Source organism: Struthio camelus, chromosome 1, assembly GCF_040807025.1.
Source record: "Struthio camelus isolate bStrCam1 chromosome 1, bStrCam1.hap1, whole genome shotgun sequence".
In the NCBI taxonomy this organism is placed as follows: domain Eukaryota; kingdom Metazoa; phylum Chordata; class Aves; order Struthioniformes; family Struthionidae; genus Struthio; species Struthio camelus.
In genome coordinates this window covers 35,480,911-35,508,255 of record NC_090942.1, presented here as the reverse complement: position 1 = coordinate 35,508,255, position 27,345 = coordinate 35,480,911, and the positions used below count along the sequence as shown (strand labels likewise).

The following is a 27,345-nucleotide window of genomic DNA, read 5'->3' as shown; positions in this document are numbered from 1 at the left end:
TTCTTTCTGCCTCCATCTGTCTACTACTATCTAGAGATATTTTGAAGGATGACTACTTTTATGTTCATTGATAAACAGCAGTTAAAGGATAAACAAATTATAAAATGAGCGTTGTTAAGGGAGGTCCCAGTTAGCCTGTTGTCTATTCAGGATAGTACTTAAACATATGCTTTTAAACTCACTTATAGGTAGTAACAGAATACCTAATTTTTAGCATATATTTATACTCCTTGCTAAATTGAAGCCTTAAATAGAAAAGAGACAGTCCTGTTATTACAGCAGCCCTTAGCAACACAGCTAACAGAAACTGTTTCTGCTACAAAATAAGAAAGAGTTATCTTTTACTGTGCCTTGACTCCAAGAGGAATACTTTAGACATTCATGGAGCAACTTTTGCTTAATGAGCCTAGTACTTAAGAACATTCATAAAAACCATATTTGATTGAGAAGGTGGAAGTGGGGAAAAAAAATAGTTGAAGTAATGATAGATATTAAAAATCTGTAATAATGTCTAGAAAAACGTTATTTGGATAGTATGGCCTTATTCTGATAAGTGTGTGTAACACACATCAGTGTGTGTGTAACAGTCCGTAAATGGGGGGAAGAAAGGAAACAATTTTTTTTTTCTGCCGTGCATGCAACAGTATTAATGTCAGGGATACTAAGTTTCTCTGTCCTTTGACTTCCTTGAAGACAAACTTTGTCTGCTGTTTCCTCTTCTCTCTGCCCCATTTATTTAGGACTTCTCTCCTCTGATTGCTATGACTGCTTTTCTTTCTAAACAGTACACAGATACAGTTTGATCGTTACTCTTGGAAGTTCTAATACAGTTTAATTTAAAACATATTAACTGATAGAAGCAATCATTGAAGTGCAAAGCAGTCATAATACAAAGTTATTTTTAAAGTGATATGAAATTTGTATTTCAGTCCAGAATTCACAGAAATCAATACAGTGATCAGACAGAAGAGACGAGAATTGGAATTGTCCTGTCCATCTGTGCTTGCTAGAGTTGAAAGGTACATGTTTAGTATCTATACTAAAAAAAGGATCTTAATGAACTACTTCAAGTTTTGAGTTTGATTAATTCAAATGAATTTTTAGATACAATACCTAGATTGTTTGTGCAAAACTTTTTAATTTTGTCTGTATTTTCTGCATGCTACTTTATGTAAATGAACTTTTCTCTGTATATCTTAGTGCTTTCCTTATACTCATCATAATACTTGGCCTAGTAAGTTCACTGAGCTGTGCACGTTCATGTGTCGCTTTTTCACAGAAATGCGAGTGTAAACATATTTTGTGTTAGTTAGGAAGTGAGTGTGTTTATATACTTTTAAAATTTTCGGTCATCAGAAATCAGAGTACATTTGCTTTAACGTCTAACTGCTGCTTTTTTCCCTGCATGGGTTGGTTCTGACATGTTTTTCTGTAACATGCATTTCATGGTCACTGGGCTTTTTATGTATTTTTGTTAAGCTCCCTTTGAAACAATTTTTGCTCAAGTAAAAATCTGAAGATTGTATTCGTTCCTGAGTCACTAAATATGCAGGATAATTTAGAAAAATGTATTAAAACATCTTTATTTTACATGTATATTGTTTCTCTTTTTTTTTTTTTTTTTCCCCCAAAACAAGCTATTTTTCTGCTGAAGTGCTAAATCAGCGTTACAAATTTTGTTTCCAGTAGTATAGCTTACTGATTTGGCCTAGACGTTTTGCTGCGGTTTTATGTTTGGCTTTTGAAGAATGACTTTAGCATAACACTGTTCAAACTGTTTTAGTAGATTAGGTATTAATGTAAGCCTTGAAATACATTCAGGTTTGTTTTAGATGTTGGCCTAATTAATGAAGAACCTTCAGGCCATTCTGGAATGAGGTTTCAGTCTCTGCATTTTTTAGTTCCAATATGTTAGAAAACTTTTGTGTTTAATAATAACACTATGCTAGGATTATATGAATGGGTACTCGGACTTTTTTATCGACTGAGCTATGCTTAGTGTTACAGAAATTGCATCAATAACTCTCAATTCTTCAGTAGCATTTTTAGGTTTAATGTCTTAATATTGAGTTGAAGGCCAGAGTGATGTCATTATTATGTACTGGAGAACAGATCTTCTCATTGCTTGCTGCAGGGCCATGCTGCCATACTGCTGCCATGTCTGATTTGTTGGCAAGATTGTTAGAAGTTAAACTTTGTGCCTTAATCAGTGCATGTCCATTGAAAAAAATGTTTTTGAGAAATAGTTTCATCCTCTATCACTTTTGCCTTTCTCTAACTGTAACTACACTGGAAGTATAATGCCTGCTTTATGTTTTTGTTAACACTGTTTTTGTCTTATTTCCAACATTTGTTACAAACAGTTAAGGCAACTAATGTTAATGCTTTTAATTTTCCAGAATTCCTTTAATGTCTTATGGAGCTGAAGCTGAGACCTTTCTTCTTACTCCTACTACAGTGCCTGGGACAATTCTTCCAAGAAATATCAGGCCTTTGGAAAACATTGGTAAACTTTTTTTTTGTAAGTTTTATTTATAGTTCACGTAGAGTATTGTAAAAAAAACCTGATTCTTGGAAAACTAAACAAAATACTTAGCTATGGGGGTGATGCAGTTGTGACGCTCTTGTGATGCAGTCAGGTACTATTTTGAAACCAGCTGGTTTATTTCTGGAATTGTAGTATAGAAGATGAGACAACCACTCCAAAACTGCCATTTTAATCAAATGAAGATTAAAATATCAAGTGCTTAATATAACTTAATTGCATGTTTAAATTCCATATTGTTTCTTTAATCTTACAACTTATTTTTCTCTTGTTTAAGGATAAACACGCTCTACCGTGTGTTGCAAATGTTTAGTGAATTTAGAAGTTTGAGTCCAGGAAGAGGGCTGTTAAGATATTTGACGACTGAGCTTATATGCCTGAGATATGTCTAAGAATGAAGCCAGCTATTGCTTTTTGAAGCAGAGAAGAAAGATGCAGGAGAACTAATGGAAAAGGTGTACGTGTTTCTCCTCTTAGTCAGGCTTCTTTGTTGATCTGCACCAAAGCAGAAAAAAATGAAGAGTTAGTCTTGAAAGTATTTCAATAAATCCCGAATTATTTTTCAACGTTAGGTTATTTAGGACATGCGAATAATTAGTTTTAATAGTTTTGACAACTGATCTGTGAGTGCTGATAGCTGTCAAATCCTAGTGCAGAGCAGAGAACTAAAATCTCTTATGCTGTCTTTTGGGAGAAGCAGGAGACTTTGAGCCTCAATCTTGACGAGGAAATTATTCCCCCCTCCCCCCCCCGATATTTTTCTTTTAAAATGTAATTAAAATGGAACCTCTTCATATTAAAATGGAATCTCTTCATTTGCTGTCTTGATTAGAGCTCAGATTTTTTTATATGTAAACATTCCACTTAATCTCTTAAGTTGCAATTATGAAATGTGAAATGACCAGGTTAACAATAAGCAGCAAATAACATGAAAATAACTTAATTTTTTACATGATCTTGCCTGAACTAAAGGGTTGGATTCTGGACAGGGAGCCTGAGAAATGACTGCCACATTCAAGGAAGGCAGCAGGCATGCAAATTACCCACTCCTGAGCTGGGGAAGTAGTGACCAAAAAAAAAAAAAAACCACACAATACAGGACTCTTTTGAGGCCCTGTAATTGGAAAAGTTCAACTGTTTTATGTTATATTACTTCTACTGCGGACAGAGTGCGTTGCAACTACAGATTGCAGTATATGCTAAGCTAGGAGGGTTGAAGCATGGAGAGAGACAATCATCAAGATCGAGTATTGGAACATTGTTGAACACTGATACCGAATACCGTACTTTTCAGTATTTTTTGTCCTGACATTAAAGTTTTAAGTGATCTTCAAGTTTCACTTGGAGAGTTCCTACTGATCTGCAGGAAATAAAAAGGTGCAGAGCCTTCAGATTTCCTAGCAAAACTAGTGGATGTTGGATGCCGAGATGTCTCTTGAGGATTTTGGCCACGCTCAGTGAGCTTGAGCGTTCCTTCCCCCGTTCATATAGCAGCTGAGGAGAGAAAAGACACAAAAAGGAGTAAGGACAAAAGCAAGTAGAAGCCTGAATGAGAGAGACATGGCAAATACATGAAGGAGGGAGCAGGGCCTTCTCTTACAGGAAATGCAAGAGACGAGGGAAAAGGCAGAAGATGGAGGAAACAGAGGGAACACTGAGACTTAATACAAAGAATTCCCCCCCACCCGCCATGTTCAGGCAAACTATTATACGGAATCTTTTTCCTGTGTTTACACAGGAGCTCAGACTAGGCAATTATGATCCTGTGCTCTATTTTGTCCTTTTAAAGGGATAAATTCTGAAGTGTTTGCAAATTACTTTTCTAAGACTATCAGATTATATATATGCAGTTAGTAAACAATGATATGTTTGACTCTGCTAACCAAGTAGCAGAAAGAGTTTGTGCTGTTAAATACTTCTTGTCTTATTCATTGGCATCTGCTTTCTCTTTAATCCACTTAAGAATACATTAAACTGAAATATTTTAGTGCAGTAAAAGCATGGGAAATAACAGCCCTGTACAGAGAGTTAGAATTAAGTATTTTCAAGCATGGTGTGATAAATTCATTGCAAAATCCAGGCCTTGTAGAAGCTAATGTCTTAGCAAGTTTTTGGTCTTTGTGTATGAAAATGAAGCTGTAAAAAGAATGAATTTAAACAAATTCATGATGCTTTTCAAAGTCTGCATGACATCTGAAACAAGGTAATAGATACCTCAACAAATTACATTTAGTTCTAAAGCCAGGTATCAAGAGTATCTTCTATGTTCCCTTTGCAGTGAATATAATCCTTGACTTTCCTACGATGACTTCTGTGGCACCACTAAAAAATGTTTGTGGCACCTGTCAACTACATTGTGAATAGTGTGAAATAAGCTTAATACAGTGTCAACTCGAGAGCTCTTATGCTGCTTGGTACAACTTGCTTTCGTTCTTAATAGAGCTTTAGTTTTTTAACTTGCTACAGGCTGCCACAGAGTTTACGCTCTTCTTCCGGTTAGTCAGATACTGCGGGTACCCAGGGAGCCTTGCAGCAGAGTTTAAGTCCAGCATGCCATGGTCTTGTTTATAACCTGTGAATGAGCTTGCACTATCTGAAACCAGATTTCGTAAGGAGGAACAGTGTTATGGCTACTTCGGATCAACTACTTTCCATGGGTTAATCCACTGATGGCTGTTTAAAAATGCATCTTTCTATGGTATTGAGCTTCACTGTTGACCTGTCAACAGGCCATCATTTTGGAATGACTGGAACTGCTGTATGTTAACAGTGCCTTGTGGTTAATTTGTTACTTTACTAATGACTTAATTGGTGACTGTTTAAATAGCAATATCGAACCTTCTCTCAGTTCATTGTGAATGCCATTACTCCATGTAGCAGCCCTGATGCTGCTTCTAAATTACGTCTTTATATAGCTAACGTGTCACTTTAGTCTGATTCTGTTCTTTAAAAGAAAGTCTATATTAAAATATGTGGTTTAGCTACTTTAAGCTGTGGCAACATTTCTTACCAAATCTTACACTGTATTATTTGAGGGTATCTGTTAAACCAGAGAATCTCATTTTATGTTTTGGGTTGTGTTTGGATAAACGTTATCCGACTTTAACTTATTCTACTTGTGTTAGAATCTTTAGGCAAAGGATATGCTGTTGCATGTACCCAGGAAGGAGAGGAGAAAAAGCAAGCTTCTGGTTCATCTGGCACTAGAGGAGCTAGAAAGAAGTCTGTTAACACTACTCCTAGAAGAAGATCTGCACGGAACAGCAAAAATGAGACTCTTAGTCAGTCTCGGAGCTCGCCTCGATCCAGCAGTTCTGGGTGCAGTGCTCCTGACGGCAATAACACATCTCTGAATAAATCGTCTTCAGAATCAGAGAAGGCTCTTCCAAAGCGAAAATCTAAAAGAGTAGTTAAACAACAAACACCGCTGGTTAAAAAGAAACTGAGAAGTTCTGCACGTTCTGAAAAATCTTCCAGTGATTCAGTGGAAGGTGATGAAGTTGCTGAATCTGAAGCGGTTCTAATGTTAGATAAAGACCACCAGTCAGATAACGAAAGCAATAATCCAAGCCTGCTGCACAGAAATAACATGGAAACAGAATCTGCTAATGGATTGGAAAGCTGTAGCGAACATGCAGAAATTGAGGAAACTGCAGGAAAATGTGACAAAGATGAAGATACTTCAGGAAGTGCGGATACAAGTTTGTCTGTCCAAGTCCAAGAACCTCCGATACGAACTCTAGAGGGAGAAAGTCTGGAATTTGAAATAAAGGATGTTACTGAGAAAAATGTAGATATTAAGAACCAGGACATCTGTGAAGACTCTCTTGAACAAGTGGAAGCAATGACTATTCCCAGAGATGGTGAATTAATTGAGCGTATGACAACAATGGAAAAAGATCAGACGTTGTGTAGTCCTCAAAATGAATTATTGGCTAATGCAGAAACTTTGGCAAAAATTGATCAACCGATAGTTAGCCCAAAAAATGAATGGGTGGAATATCCAGAGTCCTTGGAGAAGGGCTCTCTAATGGGCAGTCTCAGAAGCAAATTGCATGAGCCTCCAGAAGCCATAGAAATAGATGACTCTGAGGCTGCAGAAAGGACAGTAGTAGACTGTGTAAGTACAGATATTCCAAACTTAAAATCTGTTGAAGATAATGAAGCGGATATGTTAATAAAAAATATTAATTCAGGCAGTGCATCAGAACAATCCTTAAAAGAGAAGGCTCTGCCGGAAAGTGAGGAGGGTAGAACTTCAGAATCACCCCAAATAAATTCTGAACATAAGCATTTTGGTGAAGATAACAATGAAATGATACCGATGGATTGTGACTCATTTTGCAGTGACCAGAATGAACCTCATATTGAACAGTTACCACTAGTTGACAGTATGCATCAAGGAGAAGTGAGCTCATTACAGAATGATGCTGGAAACTGTACATCACTTTCAGGACTCTCTGATGAAAAAGATGAAACAATTCCTCAAAGAGAGCATCAATTAGAATTTAAAAAAGATAAAAAGACTCGAACTAGAAGGTCTAGATTTCACTCTCCATCAACAACTTGGTCTCCTTCTGGGAGAGAGGGTAGGAAATCCCAATCACCGTCTCCTAAAAGGGAGGTAACCAAAGACAGGAGCTCTCGATCACCCAAAAAGGAAACTGTTAGGGAGGGAAAGAGATCCTCATCTCAGTCTCCGAAAAGAGAGACACTCAGAGATGAGAAAAAAACACCATCTCGATCTCCCAAGAAAGAAACTATCAGTGAGAGCAGAAGATCATCATCTCAGTCAAGAGCTAAGGATTCTTCTCCAAGGCAAAAATCTAGGTCTCGAAGCAGTGATAGAGATAGTCAAAGAAGAGATCGTGACAGAGAAAGAAGAAATAGGAGATGGTCTAGGTCACAGTCACGATCTAGGTCAAGATCACGATCTAGAACAAGAAATAAAGGTTCTTCATTCTCTAGGAGTGAGAGGGATGGTCATTCACCTCGGTGGAAAGAGAGATGGGCAAATGATAGTTGGAGAAGCCCCAGAGGAAATGATCGATACACAAAGAGTGATCAGGAAAAACAGAATGAAAATCTTAAAGAGAAGGACAACACAGAAAAGCATAATGATGATCAGTGTTCTTCAGACAAACGTAGAAATGATTGTCCAGACTGGGTAATGGAAAGGATAAATTCTGTTCCTGAAATTAGGAACAGAGAGCGAGACAAACCACACTGGGAAGACTACCGGCATGATAATTCAGGATATTCTTGGAATAAAAACTTTACTTCTGGCTGGATTTCACATCGAGGAAGAGGGCGTGGGAGAGGGGGGCGTGGAAGAGGTGGCTTCATGTACGGCGACCAGGGTGAAAATCACTGGCAAAACAGAAAACCCCTCTCAGGGAACTCAAATGGTTCTGGGAATGAAACTTCAAGGTTCCCAGAACATCAGCCATACAGACGTAAGAACGAACAAGATTATTCTTTTGATACGCCTGCTGATAGATCTGGGTGGACATCTGCATCCAGTTGGGCTGTAAGAAAGACTTTACCTGCAGATGTGCAGAATTATTACTCAAGAAGAGGACGAAATTCATCAAGCCCACAGTCTGGATGGGGAATGAGACAAGAAGAGGAGACGCCTGAGCAAGGTATTCATAGTTTTGAAAAATAAAAGATAATTTAGTCACAGCTGCAAGAGTTAAATGTTAGTCACACTGTCCCATCTTGAGTTTTAATTCTTCAAAATAATTTGGAGTGAATCCGTAGTCTTTTTCTGATACAAAGTTTTTAGGTGTCCAGTTCTGGTGGTTTTTTGGCAGGGTTTTTGTTGGCTTTTTTCAAAAAAGTGGCTTTTTGTTTGTTTTTGCTTAAAGTCACAAGTTTTGTATCACAATTTACTGACTAAGTATCTGAGGAGCACTGTTGAAGTAAATAGATTAGGCTGAAGAGAAGGTATATCCTCTTCATGGTTACTTTTAGCATCTGCCCACCTTTTTAAAAAAGGTAGTTTTTGCAAGACTTACCTTTGCCTGTGAAGACCTCTACTGTAGAGTGTAGAGATGATAAATCATGATGTTGACTTTTTCTTCCTTTTAAATAAGCATTTTCCTCTTTAAATGCTTTAAAAAAGGAAATTGATAAATGCAAAAACTTTAGTTTTACTGTACTTCAGCATACAGATTCTCTAAAGCCCCAGTGGAAGTCTAATATTTTTGAGTTTTATATTTACAAGCTAATTGCCTGGACTGGAATAAACTCTTTGGTAGAAAGTGAGTTAACTCCAGATAAGATCCTGAAGAACTAAGAAGTTGCCCACAGATTATTAATGCTTTGAAATAAATGGCATATGTGAGTTATAAATTAAAAGCAGTATAATATCCAGTTCTGAAGAAGACCACTCTTGTACTTTCCTATTGTCTCCTTGTTTAATCTTCTATTTTTATTTATTTTCATGTTAATTGTCAGCAGTTTTCTTCCTCTGTTCAGAGATGCATCAGGGGCTTCTCAATTTTGAGGCAACTTTGATAACCCTCAATTTGTTGCAGACAACATTTATCAACCCTTTAATTGAAAGGACTGTTTGTGTGATTTGCAGGCTTCATGTCACATAGTTTGGGAACAATTGCACTATTGTGTTCATCTTTGAAACCTGAATTTGGGGTAAGAATAGTACAATGTTCTCTCAAAACTAGGTAAGATGTGCTAGGTTGGCATGATTTAGGGTGAAGCATAAGGAGCTGAATCCTGGTCCTTTTGAATTAAGTGACAAAATTCCTCATAGGAATTCTAAGGGAAGGGAAACGCATCTGAATTATAATCCATCAGCTGATTCTCAAAACTAGTTTCTTGACTTTTGGAAGACTTGCTGCTTGTATGTAAATTCTAGCTTTTTGGCTTCTTTTGAAGATAATGCAAGGCTGAAGTCAATTTTAAAATAAGCTCTTAGCATGGCACTTCTTTGCTTCTAGGCTTTTATCTACTTTGGCAGTAGTCTGGTGGGTTTTTGTTTGGTCTTTTGGAACAAGTTCTTTCAAATGTGAAGATCTGTGAAATTGGTTGAGGATGGTTATTATTCAGTGAGACTATACATCAGAGTGTTTTTATAGTTACCAGAAATGGCTACAGTAACTGTGTAAATCAGGCAAAGGGGAGCAGAGAGTTGCCTATGTGATAGCATGTGTCTAAACTTCCACAACTGCAGAGGCTGGACAAGTTATGCTGTCTTCCTACCCTTTCGGTGAGAATTACTGTTTCAGTGTAGTGTAATGGATTATTAGCTGTGCTATGGGACAAGTAATAAAAATGGAAATTCAGAACATGTTCTTCTTTAGTAATTGAGGGTTTTTTTTAAACTTGGAAACTAGCATTTGGCCCCATGGAATGTCTGGTGATGAGCACTCCATAGTAATGTAATACAGTATCTTTAAAATATTCAGGTTATAGATACTTCTTTTTGATACTCTATACTTCGTGAAGAGTTTGGACAGCTGGTTGCACTTGTGCTTTATAAAATAGACTTTTTTTTTTACTTTATATACTGTCTGTTTTTTCTGATAGATCCAAACCTCAAAGACCAAGCCAACCAGCAAAGTGATGGTTCTCAGATACCAATGAATATGATGCAGCAACAAATGAATGTAATGCCACAAGTGAATGCACAGCACCAACCTATGAATATCTTTCCATATCCGGTGGGTGTCCATCCTCCTATGATGAATATGCAACGCAGTCCTTTCAACATCCATCCTCCAATGCCCTTACATCTCCATACCGGAGTACCTCTCATACAGGTAGCTGCTCCCACAAATCTTTCTCAGGGATTACCTCCGCCTCCACCTCCACCCCCACCATCTCAGCAAGTCAACTATGTTGCTTCGCAGCAAGATGGGAAACAACTGCAGGTATGCTTTATCAGAAACCATGGCAAGAGCAATATTAAACTAACATATTAGTTATGGTTTAGTAAAAGGTTTTGTGTATTTAATAGTGCATACTTGATTAAATTTTACTTATGAGTTTCTCTCTCTCTCTCTCTCTCTTAACTGTCCTCTCTTCCCTCCCCACCCTGTACAGTAGAACTGTTCATGAGGATGGGTTGGTTTGAGTTTGTAGTTTTTAAATATTAATACCCAATGCCATATCTGGGTATTTGTAGTAATGAGATGTTCCTAATGATAATGGAGCGCTGAAAATTTTCTTCAGTATTGTCAATTAACTTTTTCTTCAGATCCAGAAATAAGGCACACTTAAGGTTTCCCCTTCAAAACCTGATTCAAAGCTTTAGGAAATGCTTGAATCCTTGCTCAGCAGTGTGTAGTAAGCAGACCTCAACCTCTCGTTGGAATTCTCTTCATTTGGAGTATATTATTAGAGGAATTTTTTAAGTACTGCACGGCACCAGTTTGTTCCACAGTTTCATTCTCCAACGGTCACTGTCTCAGTACATTGTTGTCCTCCCCACCCCGACCCCTCCCCATGCACTTTCTATTATTTAATCTTTTCAGCCTCTTTGAGGATTTCAAAGTTATTTCTTTGCTATATTTTACTTCCCCCTTTTTGCCTGATTCTCCTGCTTGTACATGTTCTCTTTGAGACTAAACTTCATTTCTGCAGTTTCCAAAAGACTCTGCTGTGCTCAGGGCAGGTCAGACCATCTGTTTGTGCCTTCCAAGACAGCTTAAAACAGCCTCTATGTATCTGAGCACCTCCTGTAGCCAGCTGTTTATATTATATTAAGAGCTTTTATATCAGGGAAAGGAATATTAGCAGCTTCCAATAGAGTCTTGCAAGGAAACATAACACTGCATCCGTGGTGTGTAAAGGGTTCTTATGGGTTCGACTGAGATTTTTGCACTCCCTCCCCCTGCTGTTTTAGGCCACTAACTAACGTAAAATGCTTTTACCAGCATTCCAGGTTGAAAAAGAGGTGTTTCAGAACAGTGATTTCTAAAATTCTATTTTCCTGTGTCATCTTTAAAAATGTGATGCGAATTGATTAATGACCTATATTCTTTCCACTTTCAATTGCTGTTAATCATTTATGTTCATGAAATTACAATAAAAGGAGATAAATTCTGTGGGAAATACTGATTGGGTTAGAGGCCATATGAAATACTTCAAATATTGTGCAAGATAAAACAGTAAGGTACTATTTGAGCTAAAACACTGGGAGATTGCTTGTTGATTTTGACTCAAGCCTGTTGTCTGTGATAAAATATTTTCACAATTGGAAATTCAGAATGTTTAATCTCTAAAATGTAAGAAATCAGAATGTGTTCTATAAACCTCTATCAAATTTAATGATCTGGTGCAATAATAAATATTCAACAAAGATTGAGCATATTGCTTCAAAATGCAGGTATTTGTTAGTAAAGCCTCTGTTATATTTGGCTCTTCTCCTCTTTTGTGGAATGGTGTCCAGGTACCTGAATGATCTTGGGAGCTACTACTCCTTTTTCTTTTCACTTTCATTGAACAAGTTCTTGGTGGCAGCACAATAAAAATACTGAGTGCTGGAGGATTCCAACCTATCCTTTCCTGTTCAAGGAAGATGAAGAGATAACACTCGCTAGTTCTAGCCTACTGATTATAACAGTTCAATATCTGTGTCTTCTCCAACGAGCTTAAATTCCTGTTTTGTTATATCCCATCTGGATAGATGCACACCTGCAAAAAATAATGGTGGTTACTTGCACAGGAAAAAGGGACATTTAGGGTAGCCTGCCAGAAACAGTGTTTGTAACATGCATGGGGGATGTGTTCTTGCTGTTGGCTAAAACTGACCTCTGTCTGAGTTGTTGAGAGCTACTTCGTTTCCTAATTCTGAAGTGTCAGCAGTGTCCGTAGTCTCTTTAGACTGTGTGTGGGAATGCACAGAAAATAGCCTTTTCTTAAGAACAGATCCCAGCGCTCAATCAGTCTCACCCACGGTTTACTCAAAGCTAAAGGTATGTTTACATTTGAAATTCACTTGCAAGTTCAAGCTGGTAACAAATGTGAAAATAAACCTTTTTGGAGAAACACTGTTACGATGCATGAATGCAAATGTGTGTTAAGCTATTTTTTGTATGCATGTTTTGGTGCTGGTAACATCATCCATGCCTATTTGCAGGATCCTGCTTCAGAGTTGTGCATCACTGGGATCTCCCTCCGAGCCAGAATCTAGAAACCACAATGATGACATGCAGGATACATTGCTTTTCAAGCTTTATTTTTTCCTTTGATTCAATGTGATATTACATGCACATCTTCTATAATAATGGACAGTGTGGAAAGTAGCTCATGAACCCAAGCATGTAGTACTGATGTCATTTCTGTAGCTGCCGAAACTTCCAGAAAGATTTATTGACATACTGAAGAATAATGTATTAACTACTGATAACTTTTTAAAACAGGGAATTCCAAGTGCTCCTCATGTAAGTAATAACATGAGTGCTCCAGCCTTGTCTGCTCCAACAGCAGCCCTGGGAAATGTGGGAACAGTTCAGGGACCAAGTTCTGGTAATGCAACATCATCAAGTCACATCAAAAGCTCTAATGCTGCTGTGAAAGTGGGAGAAAACAAAGCAAGTGTAACAGTGGAAGCCAGCGCAGATAGCTCAAAGAAGGACCAGGCAAGTTTGAAATTCAGAGTAATATATATATAATTGTCATAGTAAAAGAGAGCAAATTATGAATACTTTTTGTGTAGTATACTCACTACCATTATCTTCAAGATATTTCAGTACTTCGGGAGGTTATAGGATAAAACAAAGTAGCAAATTGACTTTTTTAAATGTAGTCTTCTTTAGAGCAGCACTATTGCAAATATTTTAGTTGCTGTGGGACCATATTCTGCTGTTAGTAAAACAGACAGTTGTCATTAGTGTTAAAATTTGAGCAAACTGAACATGTTTTCCTGGTTTGTTTAGAGTAACTTTTTATCTGCAAAGTTTTAATTTGTGATTGATTGAAACTGTTTTATATCATTGCTCTCACATTAAAAAGATGGATATGCGTGCATCTAAAAATAACGCTCAAGTTTGATCTTTCTTCAGAAATTGTTAATTCAAGAAAAAGCAGCACAAGAGGTCAAACTGGCTATTAAACCTTTCTACCAAAACAAAGACATCACTAAGGAGGAATATAAAGAAATTGTGCGGAAGGCTGTAGATAAAGTAAGTTGATGTATACATCTCAGATTTTATTAATGAATTTCAATTGAGGTAGGATTGAGAGAGCATTACGTGCATTTTTGGGACAGCTGCTGGGAAGGGAGACAAGAAAAACATCTGTGAGAGCTTTTTCAGCCCCTCAGAACGTAACTTACACACAGCACGAGAAACGTAACTCAGATCTGTTCTGCTGGCCATGGAGAAGCTTGTTATGGGGAAAGTAGATACGTAATGTAAAACAGTGGCAAATCAACAAAAATATTTCAAATACTTTTTTTTTCTCCTTAAAACTGCTGCAGGTTTGTCATAGCAAGAGTGGAGAAGTTAATTCTGCAAAAGTGGCAAATCTAGTGAAGGCATATGTAGACAAATATAAACATTCACGGAAGAAGAATCCAGAAGAGGCAGTCTCCTGTGAAAGAAAATAGATCATGTTTTCAGGTTTTAGTTTTATTCTATCTGCAAAGTGCAATTTCAACATGACCAGTTAACTGAAAATTGTACATGACTGATTTCAATCTGGTTTGGATAAAATTATTTTTCAATGTAGTATATAATGTTTTGTTCTAAAGAAATATAGATCTACAGTGCAACTTCTTTATTCCTTTTTTAAAACAGATATCTGAAAAAGTAAAAGGTGTAAAGGAGAGAGTTATTGGGATTGTACGATTGTGTGGATACTTAGATGTACAGCATTTTGACTTGAATAATGGAGTGCATTAAATTAGAAACTTCTGTCTGAGTACATTGGTTTTGGAACAGGTATGTACAGTACATGTAATCAGTCAGATTAAATTTTTTCTTTTGATTTCTCCCTAATTATAGCAAAGATAATGTATTGCCTTGACAAATATTTCTAGTATTAACTGGACAGGCTGAATGCAGGGGTCACTGTATATATATAAAAAAAAAAAAAAAAAGCACACAGAGTTGTCTGAACAGAACTGATTAGATTTTTTTTAAAAATCCAACAGTAAGAGTCAGTGCCCAAAATCAGGGGCACTACACATCTGTTGTAACACCAAATAAAAGTTAATGCTGCTTGTTTTTGTTTGTGACGTTTTTCAATTTGTTCCAAGATAGTGGGATGAACTTGATTAATTTCTATGTGTTGAAAGCCCTCAGTCATGACACACTGACAACCTCAGTTCATGTCTAATCCTGCCGTTAGCTAGTAAAATGACATAGGTGGTTAGCGTGCTGTGGAGTTGGATGTTCCTGAAAAATAAGCACTAGTTTTTTGTAACTTCAAGGAGGATGAAGAAAGCTGGAATTTGTGATCGTCTCCCTGTTGATCAGAGACTGCCGGCTGTGCCAGTCTGATCTGCATAATGTTTTTCTTAGTCCTCTGGGGCCTGTAGCATAGATCACCGATTGAAAGTGCAGAGTCTTAAGTCACATGCAGCAGCTTTTAGACTTCCCAGAGCATGCTTTTGTAGTGTTTCATACAGGTACCAAAATCACTTTAAAAGCAGATGTGAGTTCATTAAATGTGCTAGAAGAATGCTTGCACCTGATGTCAAACCTATTTTACCGAAATAGCAGAAGGTAGCTTTGCTGGAGCACAGATCATTGCTAGCTCCTTATGGGAAAAGCCAGCTTGGGATCCTTTGAAAATTTGTATGTACTACAAGAGCAATACAGTATAGAAGGAATATTAGTTCCTTTCTTTTAACCGGATAGCGCTACTAAAACTTCAGCGTTCCCTTTCGGCCCTGCTGTGTGGTAACAGCCTTTGGTGCTGGCTCAAGATCTCAGTTCAGCTCCAGCCAAAAGCATGAATACGCTGTTTTGGCAGAAAGTAGCCATCGAGGTTGTTTGAGAACTCATCTCATAGTAGCCAGTAGTTACCCAGGTGAACTTTTCTTAGCATAAAAGTAGTATTGCCTTTTGCAGCCTGAGGATGAAATAAGGGATATACACCCATGTGCACACACATGAGATAGATATAGAGAGATATATATATATGTGTATAGATATATATGTGTAAAAATGTGATGCCACAACAGTTGATCACTTGGTTTTAACTATAACTTTCTACAGACTTAATGAAGCATTTGACTGTCTATATTTATTTTTGTGTGCCTAAATAATAGTATGTAAATTAGAAACCAATATACATTTTCTACAGTCCAGCCAGGTTCGAGGGTTGGTTTTGTTGTTGGTTCCCCCCCCCCCCCCCCCCCCCAAATACTCAGTTTTACACTGTGGTAGCAATTTGTATGATCTCTTGAACACTTTTAAGCTAAAATTGGTTAGCACTTTTTGAAAAATGTAGCAAATTGCTATGTCGATCCTGGTTGATCACGCCATGCGTACGTACTACATTTTTTGTCTCTGAATTTTTGGATTTTAATGACTTTTTATAGCTTTTTACTCTATACAGTTGAGCCTTGCTATAAAGCTCCTTTCAGGAGCCAGATAGATGTCCTTTTAAAAGGAGAGGTGGAAACTGAGCGGGAAGGAACAATGGAGGATTTAAACTGGGACCAGGAGGGGTCATTAATGTCTTGTTTTGCAGCTCTTGGCTGGAAGAAAATATGTCACTTGCTGCCACATTGTTGGGGCAGTGACTGTAGTGATGCTCCACTGTATTTCAGATCCTGATGAAGGATATGATAGATTAGAATGTGATCAGTAGCTTTTTATTTTTTACAATGAAATACTTAAGAATTTATCAAAAAATATGCAGTTCATTACAATTGCTATGTTGAATTTAAAAAAATGCATTGCCTTAATACATAGACTCTCCTCCTATTTTTCCAGAAAAGCAGCAAAGTCTGTTAGTGTTGACTGCCTGAGAAGGCTTGTGCTTTAACCTTGTAGTCATGTTTTTGTTAAGATAGAATTAAAGCTGTATTTCTATTTATTGAAACTCCTTGTATTAAAATTCCAAACATGCACTAGTGCAGATGACAAAATGATGGGAAATGCTGAGCCCAGTTGAGGGTTTCAGTAATTCATTTGATTTAAATTGTCTTAAGGGAAAAAAAAAATTATGAAATTGTATACCTTCTGTGAATTTATGCAAAGTATAAGGGTTTTCCTTGCACTCCTCCCACTGTTTCACTGTGCATGCTGCTTGAATGTCTCATCCTGAAGATGTGTCTTAGGAGCACAGTGGCTATCCAAAGTCAGTAATATGGTGTTTGTAGTGTAAGGCTGGAGTGCTGTCTACTGAAAAAAATACTTTAAAACTAGTTTTATGTAGTGCTTAACATTTTCTAATAAATTCTTTTGACTAAGCTGTAAATAGTCTGTGTTTGGTCTTAAATGATACTGGCTCAAGTGGTCTAATCCAAAAAGCAGTGTTTTAAAATTGCTACTCTTACTTCTATCCGTGTTGTTTTACTTTGTCTGGACTCTCCCTCCTAATTGCATCCTGTTTGTATTCGATTAGTCTGTCATCACCTTTGCTTGTCTTTCTGCAAATATCAACCTGATTTTTAAAAAAGTGGCAAAATGTTGCTGTACTGCAGCAGTGATCTTAGCTGCTAGTTCTTGTAAAACTTAGTGGATCTTGGTTTATTTTTCAGTCTACCACATGGCCCAAGCAGACTCAAACCAACTAGGCCCTGTCCTATGCCTTGGAAGTGCCAGAGGTACTGATCAAAGCAGTAGCCTTAGCAGGGCAGGGGGAATTTTGCACACATCCTGCTGGGGTACCTGCAGGCCTGTCCATGCAGCTGGTGCAAGAGCCTGCTGTGATTCGGGGCAGCGGGGAGCTGCCTGGCTCTGTGCTGTTCACAGCTGCATTAGGCTGGTTGCGGCCTATATGGAGGTGACTGGCGCTGTGGCAAAGTGCAGCCTTAACATTGTCACGGTTTGCACTGGAATGGCAGACGCACCAGTTGAAAAGCATCCTTAATTTAATTACTTTGTTCAAATTGAACATACGAACTAGATCCTTTTGGTTGCGGTAAGGGTTCTTAACTTAAATGATTGGTTTTACAATAACATTTAATAAAAATGAGTAATAATAACAGTTAATAATGCGCTTAATATACTATAACCCAAGAACATATTTACAAGAAGCTTCTATGTTTATACAGAACAGGAATACAAACATACAGAATAGACAGGTGATGTAACCTCATAGTAATAGAGACAGTGCATCGCGTACAATAAAAGAAAAAGGGGGGGAGGGTTGGATTACGTCACACCAGTAAGCGTACTGGCTTTATATACCTGGCCACAGCGGAGCAGGGTAGGCCGGCTCTCAATATAAGCCACAGGCAACTTGCGTGTCCGTGGTGACTTGTGAAGGATCCTGGCTTTACTAGGACCCGGCCTCCTGAGCCTAGGGGCTGGACAGATCTGCTCCTCCACTTGGGTGGTGGCCAACTGCTTCAGCTTCAGATGGTCTGGCAGGTCTCCAGCCAGAGGGAGAACCTTGATCAAGGCTGCTGGGCATCTTCTAGCCTTGAAGAAGGCTGCTCAGCTTCTCCGTTCCTGGCATGTCAATCTTCCTGATTTTCAGCTTGTCTTCTGCCACTGAACCGCTAAAGTGTTGGGCACTGCCGCTTGAATGTCCAAGTCCCCTTGTGCAGGCAGGCATCAGCTACGTTTGTGATTGCTCCTGTTTTGAATCCTGGTTTTAATTGGATTAACTTTTGGTCCTTTGCTTGAATATTCCAGAACCTTCCTTTGATCAACAGTGGCAGCTGCCACCGGCACGTGGTGTCTCTCCGCCTATGATTTTAAAGCAATGTGGCAGGAAGCTGTCTCACTCCACTGTGGTTATATGGAGATCACCCATACATTCCTGTGCTGGATTCAAAACTTGAACCTTTCAAATCATCTCAGCAATGCTGCTGCTGCTGCTTCTCGCTTGGGAAGCCCAAAACTTGGTGTCTCACTTCTGTTTGTCCTGAAAGTGTCCTGGTAGCTGGGCCTGGGGGGGCTGCAGGGGGAGCACACCAGTGCGGGGAGCACGAAGGTCAAGAACCAAGGGGCTGGGTGAGGAGGTTCGCTTGGGAGCCTGAGACCTGGAGGCCGTGTCAGGCTGTTGAAGCTGAGACTCTTAGGAAGGAAGAACAGGTAGGTAGAGACAACAGCTGGAGCATCTCGGTTGTGTCAAAGCATTTATTGCATCTATAATGAACTAGTAAAGCTGTGTTAGCACACAGCAGAAAGCATTGTCACTCATGATGAGTGTTAAGTTACCTCAAGCAGATGAAGATAGAGTTATTTAGATCACTGGAAGGTGTGCTGAAGGACACGTTATTTCCCCCCCAAAAAAAAAAAGAAAAAGAAAAAAAGAAACAAACTCAAAAAAAGTAATTTAAACCAGTGGCCTGCAGCGTTGATTAAAAATTTATTGTTAAGTTGTAAGCCTGTCTGATTTTCCACGTACCGCCTTGGGCCCATGGCCCTTTCAGGGGTACTAACAGCAAAAAATGAGCATTTCTACTGTTGCAAAGAGTTTTCGTTACATTTTTAAGTAAAAGTGTAGTTAACTATAACTAATGTTATGTTAACTGTAAATATTTTTCTATTTTGTAAACGTTGAAGTCAGGCCGCAGGGAGGTTCTCTGCATTGATTGTCTGCTGATCCTTCACTGTTCCCCCCAGTAAGGGTGAGCTGAAGTTTGCCAGCAGTAGAATGAGAAAATACTGGAGCGATTCTGTTGGCACACATCAGCTCGAGGTCCAGTTGTCTCAGCAAAGGAACATCACCCCGTATTTGTACATGAGAAATAGCACTGTTCAAGTTACCCAGCACTCAAGACTCAGGTGTGATTCCTTCATTCTCCTTCATACATGGTTAAGTGTCAACAGGATTTCCATACGTGCAAATAAAGGAACAGTCTTAAAGGTTTATGGAACAGTGCTGGGCAGTGGATGCCAAAAAAAAAAAAGTTGATTTGAAAAGCAGTGTCTGTGGTGTGCTGCTGTCCTGAAACAGATGCCTGCCTGGCTCTATAGCTATAGCAGACTTAAGCAAGGTGTGAGTCGCCCTTTTAAGTGTCAGCTTTACACGTGTGAGTCCTTAAAAAGAGACTAGCACTTTGTCAGCAGCCTTATCATGTTAGGGGAGTGCCCACTGTCACTCAACGTGTTCCTGCCTGTGCCCTCTTGGCAGTACAGCAGGCAAGCTGGAGGGCTGCCAAGGGAACCACAAAGGGTCCCATGTCAGGTCCCACATCAGCCACTTGTCCCCTCAGGTGTCACCAAGACGTTGCTGTGTCCTATGCTCAAGGCTATGCTGCTCAACAGCATGGAAGTGAGCAGATAGCAAAGGCCAGGTGTTACTCCTGAGAAAGCACGTGAGTTTGAACTACAGCTCAGTCCCTGGCCTGCCTTCTTGCCTTGCACTGACTAACTTAATAAACTAATAACTGATTAAGGGAGTGCAATTGGTGGATGACTTGACCCTATGGAGCCTTGATTTGCAACTGTCTCATGCTGAGCTCTGGTTTCACAGGCGTTCATTTTGTGCCTGCAGAGATCTTGCTCTGTATCCTGTAAATTTGTGCACTTAAATTTTAAGCAGGGGAGTAGTTTCATACATTTAAAATCAAACTACTTACTTGTGTGTGCATGGAGTGCAGACTGCTAATTACTCCACTTGAGAAATGAAGCAGAATGATTTATGGAAAATCCAAGAATTATTCGTAGTGTTTGGGTTTCCTGCACAGAGAGAAGCTTGGTACTTGTTCAGAGGATGCAAACCTCTGTGTTATTCTGACAGCTACCACGGGTTTAGGCAGCAAAAAAAGTTGAGCTCCCATCACGACCACATCTCTCCAGGGGGCAGTAACTTAATTCAGGTATCAGTGCCTGCTCCCCAACCCCTACTATTCAAAGCTAGATCTTTTTCCCTCCCCTCAAGGGGCATAGCACCCCCCCACACCCCAAAAAAAAAAAAAAAAAAAAAAAAAACCACAGGAGGAAATGTGCAGCAGTGGCAGCAGAAAAGGGGTCTTACATACTTGACCTAGTGACTGCTTCACTTAGTAAGGGGCTGGTGCAGTGATTGACAGCCTGGACTTCTTGCAGGTAACTGTGAAAGGGCAAAAAGCAGGATCACAACCCTGGCCTTCAGGAGTGCAGACTTTGGCCTTTTAACAGCCCTGCTTGGAAGCTGCAGCCTTGCAGGGAGTCAGAAGCGCTGGTTGATTTTCTGGGGCTCATCTCTTCCAAGCTCAGGAACCAGCCATCCAGAAAAGCAGCAAATCAAGCAAAGGCAGCAGGAGGCCTGCATAGGTGAACAAGGAGCTCTTGAAAAACTCAAACATAAAAAGAAAGTTTAGAAGCGATAGCAGCAGGGATCCGTGACCCAGGAGGAAGAGAGATGATGTCTGAGCAGTCAGGGATGGGTTTCGGAGAGCTAAACCCCATCTGACGTTGAAACTGTCAAGGGACATGAAAGGCAACTAGAAAGGGCTTCTACAAGTACATAAGCAGTAAAAGGAAGGCTAGGGAAAATATGCTAATGCTGCTAAATGGGGCCCTGGTGACAAAGGCCATTGAAAAGGCAGAGGTCCTGAATTGCCTTCTTCCCCTCAGCATTTACTGGTAAGACTATCCCTCAGAAATCCCAAGGCCCTGAGAGCAGAGGAGAAGTCCGGCGCAATGAAGACTTACGTACCCTCAGTGGAGGAGGCTCAGGTTAGGGAACACTTAAACTGGAGATCCACAAGTGCATGGGCTGTAACAGGATGCTCCCACGAGCACTGAGGGAGCTGGCTGATGTCATTGCAAGGCCACTTTTGATGCTTTTTGAAAGATCAAGGCAGTCAGGAGAGGTGCCCAAGGAACTGGAAGAAAGCAAATGTCATCCTGATCTTCAAGAAGGAACATCCGGAACTACAGGCCAGTCTACCTTGATCCCTGGAAAGGTGATGGAACAACCCATTCTGGATACCATTTCCAGACACATGAAGGACAAGGAAGTGGTTGGGAGTAGTCAGCACAGCTTTACGAGGGGGCAATCATGCTTACCAGGCTGATATGGTCCTCTATGATGAGATGACTAGCTTGGTGGATGAGGGGAGAGCAGTGGATGCTGTCTACCTGGACTTCAGCAAGGCTTTCGACACTATCATCTCCCATAACAGCCTCATAGATAGGCTGATGCAGTACAGACTAGCTAAGTGGACAATGAGGTGGATGGAAAACTGTCTGAACTGCTAGGCTCAGAGGGTTGTGCTCAGTGGCATGAAGTCCAGTTGGAGGCCAGGCACTAGTGGTGTCCCTCAGGGGTTGATACTGGGGCCAGTACTGTTTAGCATCTTCATTAATGACCTAGATGAAGGCGTAGAGTGCACCCTCAGCAAGTTTACTGATGATACAAAACTGGGAGGAGTGGCTGACACACCAGAAGGCTGTGCTGCCATTCAGAGGGACCTTGATGGGCTGGAGAGCTGGGCGGAGAGGAACCTCCTGAAGTTCCACAAAGGCAAGTGCAGGGTCCTGCACCTAGGGAGGAATAACCCCCATGGCCCAGGACAAGCTGAGAGCTGACCTGCTGGAAGTAGCTCTGTGGAGAAGAACCTGGGAGTCCTGGTGGACAACCAGTTGTCCTTGAGCCAGCAATGTGCCTTTGTGGCCAAGAAGGCCCATGGGATCCTGGGGTGCATTAGGAAGAGCATTGCCAGCAGATCGAGGGAGGTGATCCTCCCCCTCTACTCAGCCCTGCTGAAGCCACATCTGGAGCTACTGGAGCAAGTCCAGTGAAGGCCAACAAACATGATTAAAGGGCTGGAGCATCTCTCATACAAGGAGAGGCTGAGAGAGATAGGACTGTTCAACCTGGAGAAGAGAAGATTGGCAGGGGGAGGGGGAATCTTATCAATGTGTATAATTATCTGAAGGGAGGACGTAAAGAGGACGGGACCAGGCTCTTCTCAGTAGTAACCATGGACAGGACAAGAGGTACCGGGCACCAACTGAAATATGAGAAATTACATTTAAACATAAGGTAACTTTTTTACGGGGAGGGTGGTTGAACACTGGAAAAGGTCACCCAGGGAGGTCCTGGAGTCTCCATCCTTCAAGATACGCAAACCTGACTGGCTACAGCCCTGAACAACCTGCTCTAGGTGACCTTGCTTGAGTAGGAGGTTGGACTAGGCAATCTCCAGAGGCACTGGCCATCCTCAGCAATTCTGCGACTCTAAAGCTGACCCGTGTGAAATTTCACCTTTTGAGTCACTGATATGCAACTACTCCGACAAGGTTTTTAGTTATTAATATGTATTGCAATACTCACACTCATCAATACTTAAAAAAAAAAAAAAAAGGACATGGGCAAGTACAATAAACTAGGTAACAAATTTCAGTAATTAAAGGGTACCTACTAGAAGCAGCAGCTTTCAAAATAATCAATGGAACATCTATGAATATTAAGGAACAAAAAAAAAATCATTAACTTAGAAATTGGGGGGGGGGGGGGGAAGCACAATTAACCACTTCCATAAAAAGAGGTGAATTAATGAGAAAGCACAGGCTGGAATACTGAACTTGACTTAAACTTGGTTCTTATTTTTCTGACATTACTGAGTCACAACTCCCAGAGGCTTACATGCCAATAGTAAGAGTTTAACCTGATCTTCATTTTCATAGTGTCAGTGCAATACATACAGGGAATTATAGCAATGCAGTATGTACTCATTGCACACAGGAAACAAACAAAACCAGAGAGGAATCCAACACAGAGAAAAATTACTCCAAGAGCCAAAACCAAGACATTTTGGCAGCAGACTGTCATATAATTAGCCCTGAAACACTGCAGAAATGAAATCAACAATCACAGATTTTTTTATGAGGAAAATCAATCAAAAATAGCCAGAGGTTCCTAGATGCCTCAGTGCAATAGCAGGTGGGATGAAGGAAAAAAAAAAAAAAAGAAAGAAAACCCAACTCTTGGAACTTCAACAATGGAGAGATTACTGACAAATTCTAGAACCTTTTACAGGAATTTAGTGCTTTCAAGGAACAGAAAGGTAGCTTCACATGGTGGGTGGAGTCTCATCCAACTTGAGGCACTACCATTGCTGCTTTTTTCCTTTCTGAATTGTACAGGGGCATCAGGCATACCAGTACTTGCAGTGTAGATGTTTAGCACAAGGAGCACTAATGGTCGGATCAGAGGCACTAACTTGCTCCATCTTAAAGCCAAGAGGAAAGAAGAGCTTCTTCCTTTCAGAGGAAGCTTGAGGTCTAAGGGCACCCTGCACTGCACAGAGGCTTGAGGCCCCAGGGCACACATGCACCCCCAGCAAAAGGGCAAACCTGTCATTAGAGACAACCTGGGGAAAAAAAGGCTGGTCACAAACTCAGTCTGTTCAATATCATCATTATTTACTGCTAACTGCCAAAGAGACCCACTCACAGGCTAGGATCCAACTGTACTTGAGGCTGTACAGAGGATGATGATGGTTTCTGCCCCAAGTAGCTGACACGGCCCCAAGAAACAAGCAGAGCTCCCCCTCGCATGTTTATGCCTGCTGAAAAAGAGAAGCACAGCCTAGCAGTGGGAAATACGGAGCCAGAAATCACTTAGGATCCTAAATTCTCTCCTGTGACAGCTTGGGCAAGTCATGTAATGGCTGTGGCAAAGTGTCTCTATTTCGAAATGGGAAGCTGCACTCTCCAGGGAGGAGGATTGACAGGTTTTTTTTTTCCCAAGTAGCATTTTAATATCCTTGCATGAGAAAGTATAGTTATGTTTACATTATCAAGTTTCTGCATATGACATCTGATAGTTAAATTACCATATCAGACCGGTAACCTCTACCATATTCCTCCTGGAAAATACCATGACATCTCTTGGAGGCACAAGTTCTGTCTTTGATTAATGCCAATATTCTATTGAGCTCCTGCTCCCTCTGCAACACACACCGCTTTGTCACCTAACACTCAATAGCCTGAACAATTAATGATTAAATATTCAATCCACATTGGGGGACACCTTCTTCTCCATGAGATTCCCCACCTTGTTGCATCTTGCTGATGCAGCGCTGCTGTGCAGCGTTGGAGGAACCACTAAGCCAAATGGTGCACAAGGAGATTGATTTCCAAAGCCATGTGTTTGGGGCACTCAGCCAAGAAGTCAAGCCCTAAGCTACAGTCTTGTGTCCCAGGATAGTTCCTGCACAGGATTCAAAGGCTATTTAAATTGAAAGTCCTAATTAACATAGAGAGATACACATCTTGGCATTCAGGAAAATACAAAACATGCGTACACTTACAAGCATAGGCACCTTGTGCTATGTGACAAGTGGATTCAACTTTTGATGCATGGTGAAATTTATTATAGGACTAGTCACAGGCAAACTGGCCAAGGCTTTATGGAGGTTTATGAGGGAACAGAGATTTGAAATTACAGCCCTTCTAAATCCACTCGAACGCAGACAAAGCCAGCAGGATTCCACCACTGGCACACCGGCATGCCCAGAGCTGCTATCTGCTCTTGCACAGTGACAGAGCTCTCGGGTTGTGAAGGTAAGTCAAGAAGTCCCACGTGAGTGGCACAGGGAAGCAGTCTAAAGCATACACACCCAGAAGAGCATGCGTCCCATTTCTTCATTACCCCTGGCGAGTTCTAAAGGAATGACCTAACCACACTAATTTTTCTTATGGTGCAGACTCACTGTTTCTATAGGCAATGAAATAGACATTTGGGTATTGGGAAAATTTACTCTCAGCCAGGAGAGAAAGTTACCTTTGAACATGAAGATTTAAAAATCTAAAATATAACAAAAACAGCAAATTCCCTCAAAACATGATTTGCAGCACATCCACCTAAAGATGTTCAAAGGCTACCTTAAAACACCTGTCAAGAAGCCCACCCAATAGGTTTCCTCTTTTCACATAGCTTTGGAAGACAGAACTTACCAGGAATGCATCTGTACCTCTATGAGATTTTTTGCTAATCTAATAATTGGCATTTCTTTTCATTTAAGGTAAAAAGCCATCTGTGAGGACCTACAGCAACTGTGTAACTCCTATCTTTAAAAAGTAAAACAACTTACCTGTTCTCCTGCTTTTTTAAAGTAACTGATTCAGATTAATCTCTGGTTATCTTATCACAGGAGATAGGGAGAAGCTAGGGAGAAGCCAAGATACAAATAGCAACGATGCTGTGAGAGATGAATTGTAATGCAACCAGGTAAAACGCAGCAGGTTATTAAAACTAAAGAAGACGATTTTGATGTTGCAGTGATTTAGAAACACACGTTAACCATCCTGCCAGAAACGCCACAAACAAACTAGTGAAAACCATTTACCTCCTAACAACCCGCCTTGAATTCTTCACCACTTGAAAATGACACAAGCTCAAAATACTCTGTGTAAAATCCCCCCTTGCCCAGCTGATTCAGCACTACACGGCTCACCACCTACAGGGCCGTCACCCTGAACAGCGCAAAGAACACCCTGCAGCAGAGAAGCACACAAAACGAGGTTTTGGCTCCACAGACTTGAATTCGCTGCCCACCGCAGTCTGCCCGGACCTAAAGTTACCCAACACGTGGTGGGACATCCGCCACAAAGCTTTCTGTAGCCATCCATACAAAGAACAACAAAGAACTGACAACATAATGATGACCTGGTAGAAAAGGCGCAGAAGGCAGGAAGAGCGTGATTGGATGATTATGGGTATCCCTAGCTGGTGCACACCATCATATCATAATAAACTGCTGATTTATCTTCCCACAAGGCAGGGCAGTGCTGTGATCTCTGTACTACAACAGATGAAGCCGTTCCACATGACAGGACTCGCAAAGGGAGTCTCTGGCAGGGACAGGAACTGAACTCAACCCTCCATTGTGCTTCAGGGCTTTTCCTCCTTCAGTGCCGGAGAGTGAAACCATGCCCTGACAATCGAGCAATCGAGATGCTCCTGAACAAAAAAGTGCAACTAGAAAAAATGAAAGCAAAATATATTTTGTTAAGAATGAAATAATTATTTGAATCTAGCATGTGCTTTGCCCCAAACTGTAGGTAGGCAGCCATTAATTAATACTTATGGCTGTGCACTCCAACCCTGCCATTAGGCATTACAGAAGAAGCACCAGCACTATATCATCAAGCAAAGCCTAGCACAGATTAATGGGGAAAAGAGGCGATTCAAACAATTTGTAACTCTTCCTGTCCTCACAGACAAGGACGTCACAATAGCGTGAAGCAAGGAAAGAACATACCACATCAGAATAAATTCTGTTACTGTGCCAATTGCTTACAAGCTCTAGAAAATTCAGACTGATGAATAATGAACAATAAGGTTTACTTCAGCAAGAGGTGTTATTAACATCCTTAGCCTATTGAGAAACGTTTCTTAAGAATTTTAACGGTATATATGAGGGATTTCTTAGTTTTAAAAACATACCCTACCTGGAATCTATGTAACGTCGTTGTTGTTGTAGAAGTTTCTACTCTTTCTAAAGAAGATGCTGCAGATTTAAGCCAAAATAGAAATTCTTAATGACTCTGTTCCTGATCCAAAGTTCACTGAAGACCACAAGACCTTTTCCCTCGGTTCTAACGAACACTTGCTTCAACTGATATAACTTACAGTGAAGAAAATATCGTAGTTTTGGAAGAGATAAATACGTTATTTCTACTACATGTTTAATGTTAGTGCTCTATGTCTTTGATCGTAACATAAAACACGTGACTAGTTATTCTCCCCCTCAATGAACT

General features: G+C 40.1%; 1 protein-coding gene across 3 annotated transcripts in view; it reads left to right on the top strand.

The window, feature by feature from the left end:
* Nucleotides 1-14,742, top strand: part of SCAF11 (SR-related CTD associated factor 11) — a 52,531-nt gene extending 37,789 nt beyond the window's left edge. For 2 of the 3 annotated variants that reach the window (XM_068933935.1, XM_068933941.1), the window contains exons 9-15: nt 930-1,019; nt 2,400-2,506; nt 5,671-8,190; nt 10,100-10,443; nt 12,937-13,155; nt 13,579-13,698; nt 13,995-14,742. In XM_068933935.1, the coding sequence (XP_068790036.1) occupies nt 930-1,019; nt 2,400-2,506; nt 5,671-8,190; nt 10,100-10,443; nt 12,937-13,155; nt 13,579-13,698; nt 13,995-14,123 (3,529 nt within the window). In that variant the 3' untranslated portion in view covers nt 14,124-14,742. The remainder of the gene's footprint in view (nt 1-929; nt 1,020-2,399; nt 2,507-5,670; nt 8,191-10,099; nt 10,444-12,936; nt 13,156-13,578; nt 13,699-13,994) is intronic. The other variant, XM_068933948.1, reaches the window with a different exon arrangement.
* The last annotated feature ends 12,603 nt before the right edge of the window (nt 14,743-27,345 follow it).